General features: G+C 43.6%; 1 protein-coding gene across 1 annotated transcript; it reads left to right on the forward strand.

Moving 5' to 3' along the window:
• Window positions 1-8156: 8156 nt before the first annotated feature.
• On the forward strand, window positions 8157-15446 carry Gpx7 (glutathione peroxidase 7). The gene is made up of 3 exons (XM_026382456.2): window positions 8157-8342; window positions 13212-13473; window positions 14545-15446. Exons 1-3 carry the CDS (start codon window positions 8208-8210, stop codon window positions 14706-14708), a joined length of 561 nt encoding a protein of 186 aa, XP_026238241.2. The 5' UTR covers window positions 8157-8207; the 3' UTR covers window positions 14709-15446.
• The last annotated feature ends 339 nt before the right edge of the window (window positions 15447-15785 follow it).

Genomic DNA, 15785 nt, shown 5'->3' on the forward strand with positions numbered 1-15785 from the left:
TGATATCCCTTTGATCTTCATAAGATCTGCCCCTACCTCTTTTCCTTTTTCCTCTCTAGCTTCTGTATATGAGAGAAAACATATGATCCTTAACCTTCTGAGTTTGACTTATTTTGCTTAACATAATGGTCTCCAGTTCCATCCATTTTCCTGCAAATGACATAATCTAATTTTTCTTTATGGCTGAATAAAACTCCATTATGTACCTATCTATGCCACAGTCCAAGAAGTTGTTTTTGGCTGTGGTTTGTGTGCTCAAAAACCTCTGGCCCTTTAAAGCCACTGTCCACACCACTGTCTGCCCAGTACATTAACCTGTACTGATAACATCAAACAGCTCCTTTGCTCCCTGGCTTCCATTTAGGTAGTGGCCTTGAAGGATTGGTGAGAGGGAGGACTGGAAAATTAATTCCCTGGATACTTCCTTAAAAGCTTGCCTGAGGGGCTGGGGTTGTAGCTCACTGTTAGAGCACATGCCTGGCACATGTGAGGCACTGGGTTCAGCCCTCAGCACCACATAAAAGTAAATAAATAAAAATGAAGGTATTGTGTCCATCTACAACTAAAAATATTTTTTTTTAAAAAAAAAAAAGCTTGGCTGTGAATTCCTTCCCTGCCTCCATTTTTTTTTTTTTTTTAATTTTTTGGTATTAGGGATTGAACCCAGGGAAGCTTCAGCACTGAACTACACCCCTAGCCCTTTTTGCCTTTTGATGGTCTTGCTAAGTTTCTGAGGGCCGCTAAACTGTTCAAGCGGCCCCAAACTTGTGATGCTCCTGCCTCATCTTGCTGAGTTTCTGGGAATACAGGTATGTGCTATCCTACCCAGCTGGCTGTGATCTCCTTTAAGGTAACCGACCTTCTCAAGATGATTTTAAAAAGATGGCTTGATGTTCAAGACTCTTCCTAGTTTCTGTCATCTTTCCACCCTCTCCCTACCCAGTCAGGTCAAGGGATGTTAACAGCTCAAATAGGTTCCTGAACTACTCCCCTACCTCCCACTCACATGTTTAAAATTAGTCCCTTTGTAAATAAACCTTCACCAAATTATAATCTGAGTGTGTCATCTGTTTCCTATTGAGGCCCTGACTGATAAAGCCCGGAAGCAGGATGGAGTTTGCAATAAGAACAAGGAAAAGAAATCCCAGCAGGAGTAATGGCACAGAGCAATGAAAATATTATATTTTTATTTGTCTTATTCCCTTTATTGATTGGAGGACAAACTGCTCAGTTCTAATCTTCCTAGATTTATCAGAAATATTTGACAAGTTAATTGTTTTTTCCATCCTAGAACAAATTTGTCACTTGGCCTCCATGGCATTGCACTGCTGGGGTCATCTGTTCTTCCTCTGGCTGTTCTTTTTCCATCTCTTCTTCTGGGTTCCTTTTCATTTCCCTGGTGTCTTCATCTCCATGATGTTGAATGTTCAAGTTCCTTGGTTCTTCTGTCTACACCAGCTCTCCATCATCATCCATTATCATGACTTTATCTACTCCCAAATTTTTATCTTTTATTATATCTATTTCAATTCCAGACTCATATATCTGAGCTAACTAGAGATAGGAATGGTGTCTGAAGCCAGTTATAAAGTTATTTTTAAAACTTTTGTGAGTCCCTTGTTTACCATAGCCATTACTAAAAATTAAATTATATCAAGTAAAGAAAGGTAATATTTAAAGCTCAGGCTGGGGCTGAAGCTCAGTGCGTCCATCTACAATTAAAAAGTAGAGTGCTTGTCCATTATGTGCAAGGCCCTGGGTTCCATCCCCAGTAACACACAAAAATCGAAAGAAATGAAGGAAGGAAGGAAAGATGGAAGAAAAGCCTGTCGGTTTTTTCATTATTTTACTATATTTCATTGCTTTTTATGTTTGGGGGCTATTTACATCTATTCTGTGCTGTGGAAATACTATACAATGGTGTGCTACTCCCTAAACTCTTCTTCATTCTGTGTGTGATAACATCATGCTGGCAGCTCAGAATCAAACACAGTGGAAGTATTACACCATAGAAATTGGCAAGTGCTACCAATCAAGGATCTATTTATTATTTTGTTCACTGCCTGGCTGAACTTAAGAAAATAATGGAAAAATGTTAATAAATGTTAGTTTAGTAGTGTATATAGAATTTAGAGTGTATTGTGTCAGTATCCACTGCATTATGAATAATAACATAATTTTTTTAGGAAATATTATTCCAATATTGGGAAATTTAGCTGAATCTACCAAAAAGTCACTTGTCATTGACTAGTGAAGTTCCATCCTGTCTCTATTGTTTGACTTTCATCTTACTAATAATGTAAACATGAATATCAACAAGCATTCTTCTTGGAATTATACTTGTTCAGTGGCTGCAATTATTAGTTGGTTATAGATACAAGTTTGAAAAAAAATCAGTTAAAGCATTCTGTGAGAATGATTTGACCATATAGAATTTTCAATAAAGAGTACTATGGGATTGGGTGCGGTGGCACACGCCTATAATCCCAGTGGCTCAGAAGGCTGAGACAGGAGGATCACAAATTCAAAACCAGTCTCAGCAAAAGCCAGAAGCTAAGCAACTCAGTGAGACCCTCTCTCTAAACAAATACAAAATAGGGCTGGGAATGTGGCTGAGTGGTTGAGTGCCCCTGAATTCAATCGCCAGTACCCAAAAAGAAAAAATAAGGTATCATATATTTTATTATTTGTGTGATATGTGTCACTATCACTAAACTTATATATGTACACATGCACATCTTTTTTTTCCTGGACAGCAATTGTTAAATATTTACCAGCATACTACTGCTAATAGATTACTCAAACTTATCCAAAAACTGAGTTCCTGATTCTCCATCCCAAATCACTTGCCCCTACAGGTATCCTCATCTCAATGATAAATATTTTTTGGGGGAAAGTACCAGGGATTGAACTCATGGGCACTCAACCATTAAGCCACATCCCTAGCCCTATTTTGTATTTCATTTAGAGATAGGAACTCACTAAGTTGCTTAGTACCTTGCCCTTGCTGAGGCTGGCTTTGAACTCATGATCCTCCTGCCTCTGCCTCCTGAACTGCTGGGATTACAGGCATATGCCCCTGCACTGTTTCAGTGGCAATTTTATCCTTCCAGTTGCTTTATCCAAAAAGCTTAAGGTAGCTAGGCCTGGTGGTGCATGCCTGTAATCCCAGTAGCTCAGGAGGCTGAGGCAGGAGGATGCCTATTCAAAGCTAGTCTCATCAACTTGTTATGAGGAGGCGCTTCAGAAAACACTCTAAGTCCAAATTCAAATCAAAGAGAGCTTTATATACCTGGCCAGGGACTGTCACCCACCTGTAGAAACTGAAGTTCTGTGGGAGAACAGCAGTTTCCTGGCCTGTCTCTTGGGAATTTGAGGACAAAAACCACAGCTCAGGGACTTTCCTTAGCATCATGCAAGCAAGCAAATCACAGAAGCTAAGACACCAATTAGCACAGCAACTCAAGACAATCGCATCTTGGGTTTGAGCAGGTGTTAGACAACCGTATCCTGAGTTCAAGCAGGTGGTTAGTGGGGGTGGGAATCTACTTCAAAATCTTAGGTCACCAAGATCACCATATCCTGGGTTGAGTATATTTTGTGGGGTACAAAGTACAGAAAACAATATTAGAAAACAGCTTTCATTTCAGTTTCTCAGAAATAGCTCTTGTAACAGTTTTTTTTTTTTTTATAGAAGGCAGCAAAATGGAGTCTTAGGCCTGTCTATGACAGTTCTTGCTTTATAATTGTCTTATCTCACTTATCAAAATCTTATATCTATAATCTTTTTTTTACTAATATATAACCTATAACTTACATTCTTATTAATTGTATTTATCAGTTCACACCACAACAAACTTATCGAGGCACTTAGCAACTCAGTGAAACCCCGTCTCTAATAAAACATAAAAAAAGGGCTAGGGATGTAGTTCAGTGGTTGAGCATCCCAAAGTTCAATCCCCAATACCAACCCTCCCCCCCAAAAAAAACCCTTAAGTTCATCTGTTACTCTTTCTCTTATACTTTATATCCAACTATTAGGAAATCCTTTTGACTCTACTTTCAAAATACATTCAGAAAATCTGACTGCTTTCCACTACCCTACTATCCACATGTCCCCTCATGTGGATTACTGAATAGCCTCCTGAGTAGTCTGCTCTTTCCAGTACTGCAATTAGAGAAAAGTCTGCTAAAACACAAATCAGAAATGTTGTTTCCTAGGCTGGGGATGTAGCTCAGTGGTAGAGCCCATGCCTAACCTGTATGAGGCCCTGGGTTTGATCCCCAGTACTGGAGGGAAGGGGGAGGAATATAAATGTCATTACAATCTTCAGTGACTTCCCATTTGGTTCAGAATCAAAGGCAAAATCTTTACAGTGGCCTATAAGACCCTTAAGAATCTGCCCACCCATTCCATTATCTCTTTGATGTCACTCCACACCCACATTAGTCTCTTTGCTTTTCTTATTTTTAAAATTTTTATTTGTTCTTTTTGATTATACATGACAGGAGAATGTATTTTTGACATACTATATTCTGCTTTTCTTAAAACAAATCATGCATGCCCTCACCTCAGGGTCTTTGTACTTGCTACTTCCTCAACCTGGAATTCTTTTCCTCCACTTTCCCCATTTATTAGCTCTCTTACTTCCTTTACTCAAATCCACTTTCTCAGTGAGACTTCACTTCAAAATTGACTGAAATTGCAATCCCTCCCCATCCAATCATCACACTATCCATCTCCCCTGCTTAACATCATTTAAATTACCATATGTTTGGGGGGGATTGTTTGTTTCAGAGACAAGGTCTCACTATGTTGCCCAGGTTGGGCCTGAACTCCTGGGCTCAACCAATCTTCCTGTCTCAGCCTCCTGAGTAACTGAGATTACAGGCATATACCATAGCATCCAATGATAAGTTTTAGGAGTGTGTGTGTGTGGGGAGAGAGAGAGAGAGAGAGAGAGAGAGAGAGAGAGAGAGAGAGACAGAGAGAGAGATACTAGGAATTGAACTCAGGGGTTCTCTATTACTGAGGTACATCCCCAGCCCTTTCAATTTTTTATTTTGAGACAGTGTCTCCCTAAGTTGCCCAGGCTAGCCTTGAACATGTGATTCTCCCACCTCAACCTCTTATATATCCATAGATTGTCTTTGAGTTTATTCTAAGAAAGAAGAGTAGTGGGGTCCCAAGAGTGAGTCCCCAACCATTCCAGGTACCCAGCTGAGATCTGCATGTACATTTTTGTCTATGTCTGTGGATCTCCCATTTGTGTAGATGATGGGTCACCTGGAAATAATTGTGCTCTTTCAAAAAACACCAAAATTTCATAAAATAAAATTAAAAAATAAAATTACAAAATAAACCTTGTTGACAATAATCAATAGCATCTCATATCAGATTCTAGCATAGACAAGTAATAGACGTCACCAGAAGGTTTAAGAAAGTGTATCCCGGGAGGACACAAAATGATTATGACCAAGGCCTGCCTGCCCTCAAGATTATCCCAGCCTGGTGGGAGAAAAGCCATAGAAACTGACAACTGTGGGGCTGGGGTTGTGGCTCAGCAGTAGAGCGCTTGCCTAGCACGTGCGAGGCCCTGGGTTCGAGCCTTAGCACTACATAAAAATAAATAAATGAAATAAAGGTATTTTAAAAAGAAAGAAAGAAATTGACAACTGTAAAAAATGTCTTCAATTAACAGAAACATGTAGTGGGTGCAAAAGCAGCAGAGAGGCGGGATTGTTTAAGTGAGACAGCAGAGGATGATATCTGAGCTGAAGTATGAATAGGAGAGGAGAGAAGGGCCGGAGGAAAAAAGCAGAATCGAGGAACATTTTGCTATTAACATTAGCCACATTTAGTTGGAATGCCTGCCTATCTGGATTTTAACATCAAATAGGTTGGCCAAGCTTGCAAAACAACTAGTTATATGTAGCAGAGCTTGAGAAATCCTGGTTATTGGGACACAAAGGAAGAGCTAAGTGAAAGGTACAGATGGCAGGAAGGGAGAACAATGATTTTACAGGAGAAGAGCAGGGGAAAGGGATCTGTTTAATAGCTATACCCACCACAGGCTTGTGGGCTCCCAATGGAGATGGGGAAAAGGAGTAGGAAGACCAGGAGCACTTTATTTATGCCTTGACCCTTCCTGAAACACCCTTTTTCCTGTTTTCCACCTCTTCTAACAATGTAGTCTGCTCCTGAAGAGCGAGGCCACCTTGGTGATGGTGCAGAAAGACTTCACACTCCGAAATCTGAGTACCTGGTTTCAGGTCTTTTAAACTGTTTGAACTTTTACTTAATTTCAAACCTTTTGCTGGCCACTGCCTGGAGAGTGACTTGGCATTCAAGGCCCTTCCCCTCTGGCCCCTTATGACCTCTGCAGCCTCACCTGCCCCACACCCCTTCTCACCCCAAATAGCCAAGCCCTTCTCTCAGGCTCTGAGCCTTCACAGACAATACTCCTCCAGCCCACATCTTTGCTTTCTGCCTTTCCAGATTCCAGAATTCCCGCTTCTCTGTCAAGGCATGATTCTTCTGTCACCACCTCTGGGCCTCAAATCCCTAGAGCTTCCTCTACACCAGCATCTGGACCACATCTGCTCTTGCCCTTTCCGGTCCACTTGCCACAGGGGAGCCAGAGGCGTCTTTCTACAGAAAAAAAAAAGAAAAAAGAAAGAAAGAAACAACCTTTATTTCTTGGGTCAAAGACCATAATCTTAACTGTGGCCCACCAGGCTCTGTGCAATATCACTCCTGCCTGCCACTCCCCCTCCCCTGCTCCCCTTACATCCTTTGTTCTCTCTGCTCCAGTCAAACTCAAACCAGCCATCCTTGTTTGCAACATATTTCTCTCCCACTTAGGACTTTTGCATGTTTTTCCCTGCTTTGCTTTAATTTCTACTCATTCATTAAAGTTCAGCTCAAACCTCCCTTCTCTTGTGAAGCCCTGCTTAGCTCCCAAGCTAGTTTTAGGTGGTACTTTTCATAATAGTAGTATGGAGCCAATTATGAATTATTTAATGTCTCGCTGCATAAGAAGTTCCTAGAGCTTGGCACAAAACAGGTATTCAGGAAGTGTTTGTTGAGCGACTCCAGGAATGCTTAGCCCATAACACATTATACTAAATCTCCAGTTTACCTGGCTTCTCTTACTTTAGCCTGTGAGTTCCTAGAGGAGTAACATAGGGTCAGCACCCAACCCTGTGCTTGGCCCTTTGTGAGTGCCATTGAGGTTTTCTGCGCCTTGGAAACACTGCGTTGTGCTGCCCAGATCCCTGTCATTAAAGACTTGGGACATCAGCTGCTGGGAGTACTATTTAACATGAAGCCCTTACCTGCCAGCTCAGCCCCTCCAAGGTTAGTACTATCTTGGCTCCCGGTTTTGCCTCTTCCCAGCCAGTCCTACACCCAGTGATGGATAAAGACAAGGATATAAGGGCCTGGCTCTCTAAACTCATCAGCATACAATTCTGATGGGCCATTCTAACTTCAGAGTTCCTGTTGGGTGAGCCAAGACTGTCCTCAGGCCTGAATGGAGCTCTCCTTCTGCCACTCCTTCCACAGGTGTTGATCCCAAGGGTGCTCCCTTTGAAAGCCTCTGCACTCTCCAATCTCCACCTCAGATCTGCTTCCTAGGAATCTAACCTGCAACAGGCTCTCTCTGCTGTCAGTTTCAGGGAACATTAGTTCATTTACCTAAAGTCTGTAGGCATCATTCAGTTGTGAAAGTATTTCACATCCACTCTTCTATTACAGTACAGCACTCCCATTCCACACTGACTATGTGGATCAGAAACGGAGGCTAGCTTTACCAAAAAAGTAGAGAAACTAAATAGGAGGCCTGAAGGGATGGAGTGATCAGCCTAAGGTCAGGCACTAATGAGAAGTTAAGCTCTCGGATCCAGATTTTTTTTTTTTTTTTTTTTTTTGTCTCCTTTTCTTCCCAATCCTGGAACAAGAGGGAGGCTCACTAAAGCGAATTCTGGTCTCAGGGGTCAGAATCCTGAAACCACGGCTCGGGGATCGGGGCCGGCTGCTCCCTCAGAACAGCTAGGGAAACTGAGGTCCTGAGTTCTGCGCGCAGACGCCTGCAGAGAACGGGAAGGGGCGCGTCCTGCCTGGCGGGCCGCCTCTTCCCGCCCCCCATCGCCGGGTCCCCCGCCTCGTTTTGGCCCTCGCAAAGCCGCCACCTCGGAAGCGAGTCATGGTAGCTGCCGTGGCGGCGGCGTGGCTGCTCCTGTGGGCCGCGGCCTGCGCGCAGCGGGAGCAGGACTTCTATGACTTCAAGGCGGTCAACATCCGGGGCAAGCTGGTGTCGCTGGAAAAGTACCGCGGCTCGGTGAGTGAGCGGGGGACGCGGGGCCTGGGCGCCGCCCTGGCAGGGCCTGATGGGGCGACCCACGACCTGCGCGCGGGGGCGGGGGAGGGTGGTGGTGGCTCCGCTCCAGGGCGCCGGCTTCTCACCCCGACTCGGGCATTCCCCCGGCCCAGGCGCTGCGCCGCCCCCAGACCCTTTGCCCTCAGTGTCCCGCGACTACGTGGCACGGCCCTGGCGCGCACTGAAAGCCGCGCCGCTTGCGCACCCACTGCCTTTGGGCACCCGGGTCGCAACCTCCTTAGGAAGGTGGGTGCCCCGGCCCAGGCTTTATTTCTTGCAAGTGGAAAAAGTAACCCTAGCATCGTGCCGCCTTTGCCTCTCTCCCAACCCCAGTTTCTGCTTCCAGAGAGGGAGTTGCTGATGCACAATCTAACGAGAACACTGTGAAGATGAACGTGCAGTGCAAAGGGCGTTATTTAAAATGCACGGGATCCTTACGAGAACCCGCTGTCCAGAGAGGAAAGGCATTTGCACAAGGTTGCGCAGCACTAAAAATCGACCTAGCCTGGAAGGGAACCCCATCTACCCGCTCCATCTGTGTTAGGCTGTAGGCCTTCCCAGAAGGCAGTTTAGGTTGAGATACTAATCCTGTGCGAATTCGCCTCTCTTTACTAAGAGGGAATCTTGGCTTAAAGATGATTTAAGAGAAGAAATGTGTGTTGATTGAATCTTTGAAATAAGAGTGGACTTTAAACCGGGTGTGGTAGCACACACCTGTAATCCCAGCGACTCGGGGAGTCTGAGGCAAGAGGATCGAAAGTTTGAGTTCAGCCTCAGCAATTTAGCGAGGCCCTAAGCAACTTAGTGAGACCCTGCCTCAAACTTAAAAATCAAAAGGACTAGGGATGTAGCTCAGTAGTTAAGTGCCCCTGGGTTCAACTTCCGGTACTCCCCCCCCCCAAAAAAAAAAAGTGGATTTTATCTAGACTGAGAAGAGCATTCCAAACAAAGAGAACTGCCCAAGTCAGAACTCCTTAGCAAACAGCAAGAAGGGTTGGGGAGGGGTGGGGAGGCTTCCAAGCAGTTGTGCCTGAGTTTAAGTCAGAGGCTGAGAATGGTAAAAGAGACAATCTAAGGGGTCAAGTGGTCTTTGAAGACTATACCCAGAGGTGAAGACATTATACCGTGTTGAACAAGAACCCCTAAGTCTGCCTCAGGATGGGCCTGGGGGTCCTGGTGTGGAAAAATGGAAATTGGACTCTAATGAACATGTGGTCCCATCATTCATGTTTGGATGGAGAACAAGACTATTTTTAATAACAAAAGTACTCTATAAGCCTTGAAATTCTCAAGTATGCTGAAGGTCCTGGAGGCAGTAGCCCCTGTCTTGACTGCCCTACAAGGTGCTATTAAGTTTTAGATGCAATGAAAGTGTGGAAGCACTTTGTAAACTGTAGAGTGCTCTGTACCTGTACTGGTGGATCTCAGCAGAAATCTCATCCAGGAGACAAGGCAAGAGCAGATAAGACCATTGCCCATTCCTGTTCAGGCCTCACCATCTCTCCACTACAGCTCATAGCTTCCCTGATTTGGCACCAGACCAGCTCTGCTACTAATTTATTCATTGTATATTATTCAGCACCTACTAGGTACTAGGTAGTAGGCCAGCTTCTGGGGTTACTGGGCAAACAAAACAGGCAAGTTTCTGCTTCATTAGAGCTGATATGGGGAAGAAAGAGACTACAAACAAGGAACTGAGAAATGAACAAGATAATTTAAAATAGTAATAACGACTGAGACCAAAATAGAGCCAGAGTTCATGGCTTCTAAGGCGTAGAGTTAGAAATTGAACCTAGGCAGTCCAATTTCAGAGTCCATGCCCTTAATTGCTAAATTTAGAGGGAAACCAGGGAACCATCAGTCCAGTAAAGCTGTAAATGGTATTATGCATTATCCTCACATGTTGCTGTTTGAGCAATATGCTCATTCATTCATCTGCAAACATTTACTGGCTCCTACTGCATACCTGGCACCAAATCCAGCCCTGGTAGTGTCCATGAGCAAGAGTAACATGGTTTATGCCCTCAGGCTAACTGCGCCACAGTTATTTAGACCAGTGTTGACTATGGATGAATGACTTCTTGGGAATGTGCTTGCTTCCTGTGTGGGATTATGTACCTGAAGGCCTAACTGTATATGTGTATGAATGGTTTATTTGTTTGCTTGCTTCTATGTATATATCTGAGTCTGTACTTGTGCTTATATATACATATGTAAATTATCTGTGTATTTGGGTGTGTTTGTCTGTGTTTTGGTCTCTGAAGATTTAGCTTTTTGGTTTCAGGTCATCAAACTAGAAACTGCCACTTCCAAAAGAGTAGCAGACACACATGGTATGGGTTAAAAATAAGCAACCTGGGCTGGGTTGTAGCTCAGTGGTAGAGCGCTTGCCTTGCATGCGTGAGGCACTGGGTTTGATCCTCAGCACCATATAAAAATAAATAAATAAAAATAAAGGTATTTTGTCCATCTACAGCTAAAAAAGTATTTTTAAAAAAGCAACCTTTAATACCCTCATTATTTGGGGATCCATCAGGGAAGAATGTGGGAAACTCCTAACTGAGGGAGGGAGTTCAAGAGTCCCAGTTTCTCACCATCCCGGGTAGAGTATAACCTGTGTTGATCTGAAATGAGGGTTCATATAATTTATGGTCCCAGGGAATTGGTCCTTCCTCATTTGGTGGAAGCAAGGGAGAGAGTTATTGCTCAGTGTTTCAGTCATTTAGACCAGTGGTTTCAACTGGGGGTGATTTTGCTTCCCACGAGAACATTTTGCATAGTAAGGAAATATTTTTGATGGTCAAGACTAGGCATCTAATAAGTGGAGGCCAGGGATATTATCAAACATTCTACAATGAACAGAACGCCCCTCCCACCCCACTACAAAGGATTATCTGGCCCACAATGCCAATAGTGCTGAGGTTGAGAAACCCTATCTAGCCTGAGCAATTTGTGCCTGTGCTTATCCAGTGCTCCAGACTGCCCCCTGGGAGGGGACCCGCTTTATGGGGCTAGCTGGTATAATCCAAGCTCTTCTGAAAAAGCAGCCAGTGGGGGCTGGGGATGTAGTTTAGAGCACTTGCCTAGCATGTGCGAGGCTCTGGGTTGAATCTCCAGTTACCCAGCTTCAATATTTATTGCCTAAGCATTTAATAAAAATAGGGATTAGTCATTATTAGGGTTTAAATATGAGGTGTCCCCCAAAAGCTTAAGTGTGAGACAGTGCAAGAAGTTTAGAGGTGAAATTGAGTTAGGAGAGCCTTAACCTAATCAGTGCATTAATCCACTTGAATGGATTAACAGGGTGGTGACTGTAGGCAGGTAGGGTGTGGCTGAAAGAGATAAATTACTGGGAACATGACCTTGGGGGATATATTTTGTCTCTGGTGAGTGGAGTAGTCTCTTTGCTTCCTGGTGCCATCTCCAGAGCTGCTTTCCTCTGCTACACCCTTCCACCATGAAGTTCTGCCTCACCTCCAGTCTGGAGCAACAGAGCCAGTTATCTATGGACAGAGACCTCTGAAACTGTGAGCTCCAAATACACTTTTTCTCCTCTAAAATTGTTCTTGTTAGGTCACAGCAGTGAAAAAGCTGACTGACACATTTAGTGATCAAAGAAAGATGTATTTGTTCCCTGGAGGGGAGGGGATAAAAATGGGATTGCCCTGGGATCCAGGGTTCTTTTTTGTTTAGTTGTCCATGGGCCTTTTATTCATTTATTTATTTATATGTAGTGCTGAGAATCGAACCCAGTGCCTCACACATGGGAGGCAAATGCTGTACCACTTGAGCTACAACCCCAGCCCTCCAGGGGTCTTTTTTAAAAATATTTTTTCAAGTTGTAGACGGACACAATATCTTTATTTATTTATTTATTTTTATGTGGTGCTGAGGATCCAATCCAGTGCCTCTCATGTGCTAGGAGAGCCCTCTACCACTGAGCCACAACCTCAGCCCTCCAACGGTCTTTTTATCCAGGAAACTTATATCTGTCTCTGTACCATTCAGGTGTTTATGTGTGTGTGCATACTTACTTATTCGGCAGACACTTACTGAGGCTTTTTCATAAGCCAACCCAGAGATGAAGTGGACTTAGCTCCTGTCCTCAGCAGGTTTCCATTCTAGAAGAGAAGCCAAAACATGCAGGCAACTACAGTGTAGAGTGTTGAATGCTAGCTGACTGAGCCAAAAATTGAACCCAGGTGTGCCTTTCTACTCTCCCACATCACCTCCCAATTGTGCTCACCAGTGTGTGTGTGACTTTGTGCTATATTTGTGAGTATGTGCACTATTTGCTAATATATGTTTTTATGGTAGGGCATGTGTGAACCCATTTATATGTATTGTGTACTTATACCCACACATGTTCATCTGTGCGTACACATATCTGTAAACTCATGCATGCTTGTTTCTTATGTGCCTGTGTGTGCTTATGTACATGTATATGTGAGATACATACACATAAATATGTATACTGTGTACATACTTATTGCCTAAGCTTTTAATAAAATTAGGGATTAGTCTAGTGATCAAAGAAAAAGGTTTGTGTTTGCTGGAGCGGAGGGGACAAAATGGGATACATATGTACATAGTGGGGTTTTTGTTTTTGTTTGTGGTGCTGAGGATCAAAATTAAAGCTGCACACATTCTAGACACACACTCTACCACTGAGTTCTAACCCCCCACCCCATAGTGTTCTTGCATGTATGAGGGGACATTAATTGTTGGGGGAGTCTCATATGTGAGCATGTTGGGGCGAGTCTAAGTGCATTCCTTTCACTGAGTTGTGTATATGCATGAGCTTTGTTTTGTTTTCTTTTTGCCATCCAGGTGTCCCTAGTGGTGAATGTGGCTAGTGAGTGTGGCTTCACAGACCAGCACTATCGAGCCTTGCAGCAGCTGCAGCGGGACCTGGGTCCCCATCACTTCAATGTGCTTGCCTTTCCCTGCAACCAGTTTGGCCAACAAGAGCCAGACAGCAATGGAGAGATTGAGAGCTTTGTTCGTCACACCTATAGTGTCTCTTTCCCCATGTTTAGCAAGATTGCAGTCACTGGCACTGGTGCCCACCCTGCCTTCAAGTACTTAACTGGTGAGTCCTATCCCTTCTTGCCCTCACCTTCCCTCAGGTGGCTGAAGCCATGGCTCCCTGGGCAGCAGAAGCCACTGGCTAGCTGGGTAATCTGGGGCCCCTTTCCCTTCCTGACCCTCTCAGGTGGATTGATATTTTATTCCAGTACTAATCATTAAGTAAAGTGGGGAGGGCCAACTTGGGGGGGATTCCTGCCTAAGAATATCACCATACCTAGTGCCTTGCAGTTCTTCCTCAGGGTGACTCCTAAGGACTTCTCTGGGTTTCTATTTTCACATAAATAGGCTCCTAGAAGGAGATTGGCCCTCACACTTTAGTCCATGTGGATTAGTTGAGTTTATGGACTGAAGAGGAGAAACCAGGGCACACCCAAGGGACACCACATACTTGGAGAAGGCTGACCAAGATGGCTGACAGATATTTCCAGCCCTGAGCCAGAGGCAAAGTCTGTAGACCATGGAAGGGAAACCTTCTGAGCTAAACTACCAGATGTGAATGTTTCAGAGTATATCCCTTCTCTATCCCTAGAAACCTCAGAGCCTCAAAATGGGGTCATGGACCAAGCTTGTCATTATGAACCTGTTTCTTCCCTCAGGCCTTTTTCCTCCTTTGGGGGTTCCATTTTTGCTTTCTTTCATTCCACACTTCTGGTTTCTTTGTATCTTTCACCATAATAACCCCACTACCTACTTACCTGTAGGAGTAAATAAGCAGCAATAGTAAAGCAAACAAAATGTCCTTTACCAAGGCTGGTTTATGTTTTGCTTCTCCAGTCAATTCCAATGTTTGCTTTTCTTCTGTGTGTTTTTGTTAGTTCTTTCCCAGTTCCTATGATCATAGGTCAAATCTGACCTTGCTTTTAGAAGCACCAAAGGAGATGTTAAAATTGCGTAAGCCTGAGATCTACTGAAGCAGTGCTCCCAAACCTTCCATTGATTCTGATGCAACCAGACCCAGGAGGTTGAGGGTTAGGAAGGCAAAGGGACCCCTGGTTATCCAGCTAGCCAGTGGAATTCCAGGAGAGGATACACAAAGAAGTACATTTTGTTCATCTTCTTCCTTTTTCTCTAGAAACTTCTGGGAAGGAGCCCACCTGGAACTTCTGGAAGTATCTGGTGGCCCCAGATGGAAAGGTAGTAGGGGCTTGGGACCCAACTGTGTCAGTGGAGGAGATCAGGCCTCAGATCATGGAACTGGTGAGGAAGCTCATCCTGCAGAAGCGAGAAGATTTATAACCACCTTGCCTCTTCTCCCACCAACCCTGTCCCACCTACCTGTGTATAAGTGACCAAAGCAAACTCAAATGGTGCTTCAAAGGGAGAGACTCACTGATTCTCTTTCCATCATTCTTATCCCACCTCCCCTTTCATTCTTATAAGGGGAAAATTCTAGTATTTTTTGAATCATAGAGCCACCAGAAGGAACTCCTGGCCAAGAAGAGCTCTTGGTAGTGAATCGCTAGTCAATGAAGACACGTGGCAAGTAGAAGCATATCTGTCAATAATCTACCCTCTCAGGACTCTGGAAAATGGGGCCAGTTCCTACCTCACAGGGCTGTTGTGAGGATATTAGGATGGAGCACCTGGGAAAGTGCCTTGGGCAGTGCCAGCCAAATAGGAGGCATTCAATAAATGTGGTGTGTTTTTTGCATATAAACTAAAAAATAACTTGTGGTTAATAAAAACTTATACCCAACATAAATTTCCACCCAATAGAGATCTAGATCAAACATTTATTTTTTTTTGTTTTCCTTTGTGTATTATTATTATTAATTACAGAAGTCCCTGGACTGGGGATGTAGCTTAGTGGCAGATCACTTGCCTGACATCACATGTGAAGCCCTGGGTTCAATCCTCAGAACCTAAAAAAAGAAAGAAAGAAAGCAAATACCTTGTAAAAATCCAAAAATAAGGATAATGTAAAATAATAGTTAAAGTCTCCCCTCATTTTCTATAACCTCACGCCTTGGAAATAAACACTGTCAGCAATTTGGTACAAAAACTTCCAGACCTTTTCTTTTTTTTCAGTCAAGCTAATCAGTATTGCCCCCCGAAAAATTTATAGACCATTTATAGACTACAACAACAACAAAAGCAAAGGATATAATAGGTAATTCACAAAAGAATACAAATACCCAATGAGGACATGAAAAGATATTCAGATTCATAGGTTGGAAAGATTTTTGAAATGATAATACTCACTTTTGGTAAGGATATAGAGAAATGGGCATCCATATAAACTGTTGATAGGACAACAAAATGGAACAAGGTTGTTTTGGTGTTGATCTTTTATTTTACCCCCTTGGTACAGAG

This window comes from Urocitellus parryii, chromosome 11 (assembly GCF_045843805.1).
Source record: "Urocitellus parryii isolate mUroPar1 chromosome 11, mUroPar1.hap1, whole genome shotgun sequence".
NCBI lineage: Eukaryota > Metazoa > Chordata > Mammalia > Rodentia > Sciuridae > Urocitellus > Urocitellus parryii.

Bases quoted from the DNA above. Each gene is read 5' to 3' on its own strand.
- Gpx7 (XM_026382456.2), top strand. From the start codon at position 8,208: ATGGTAGCTGCCGTGGCGGCGGCGTGGCTGCTCCTGTGGGCCGCGGCC. The intron at 8,343-13,211 runs GTGAGTGAGCGG...TTTGCCATCCAG, and splicing joins TGGAAAAGTACCGCGGCTCG to GTGTCCCTAGTGGTGAATGT. The intron at 13,474-14,544 runs GTGAGTCCTATC...CTTTTTCTCTAG, and splicing joins TGCCTTCAAGTACTTAACTG to AAACTTCTGGGAAGGAGCCC.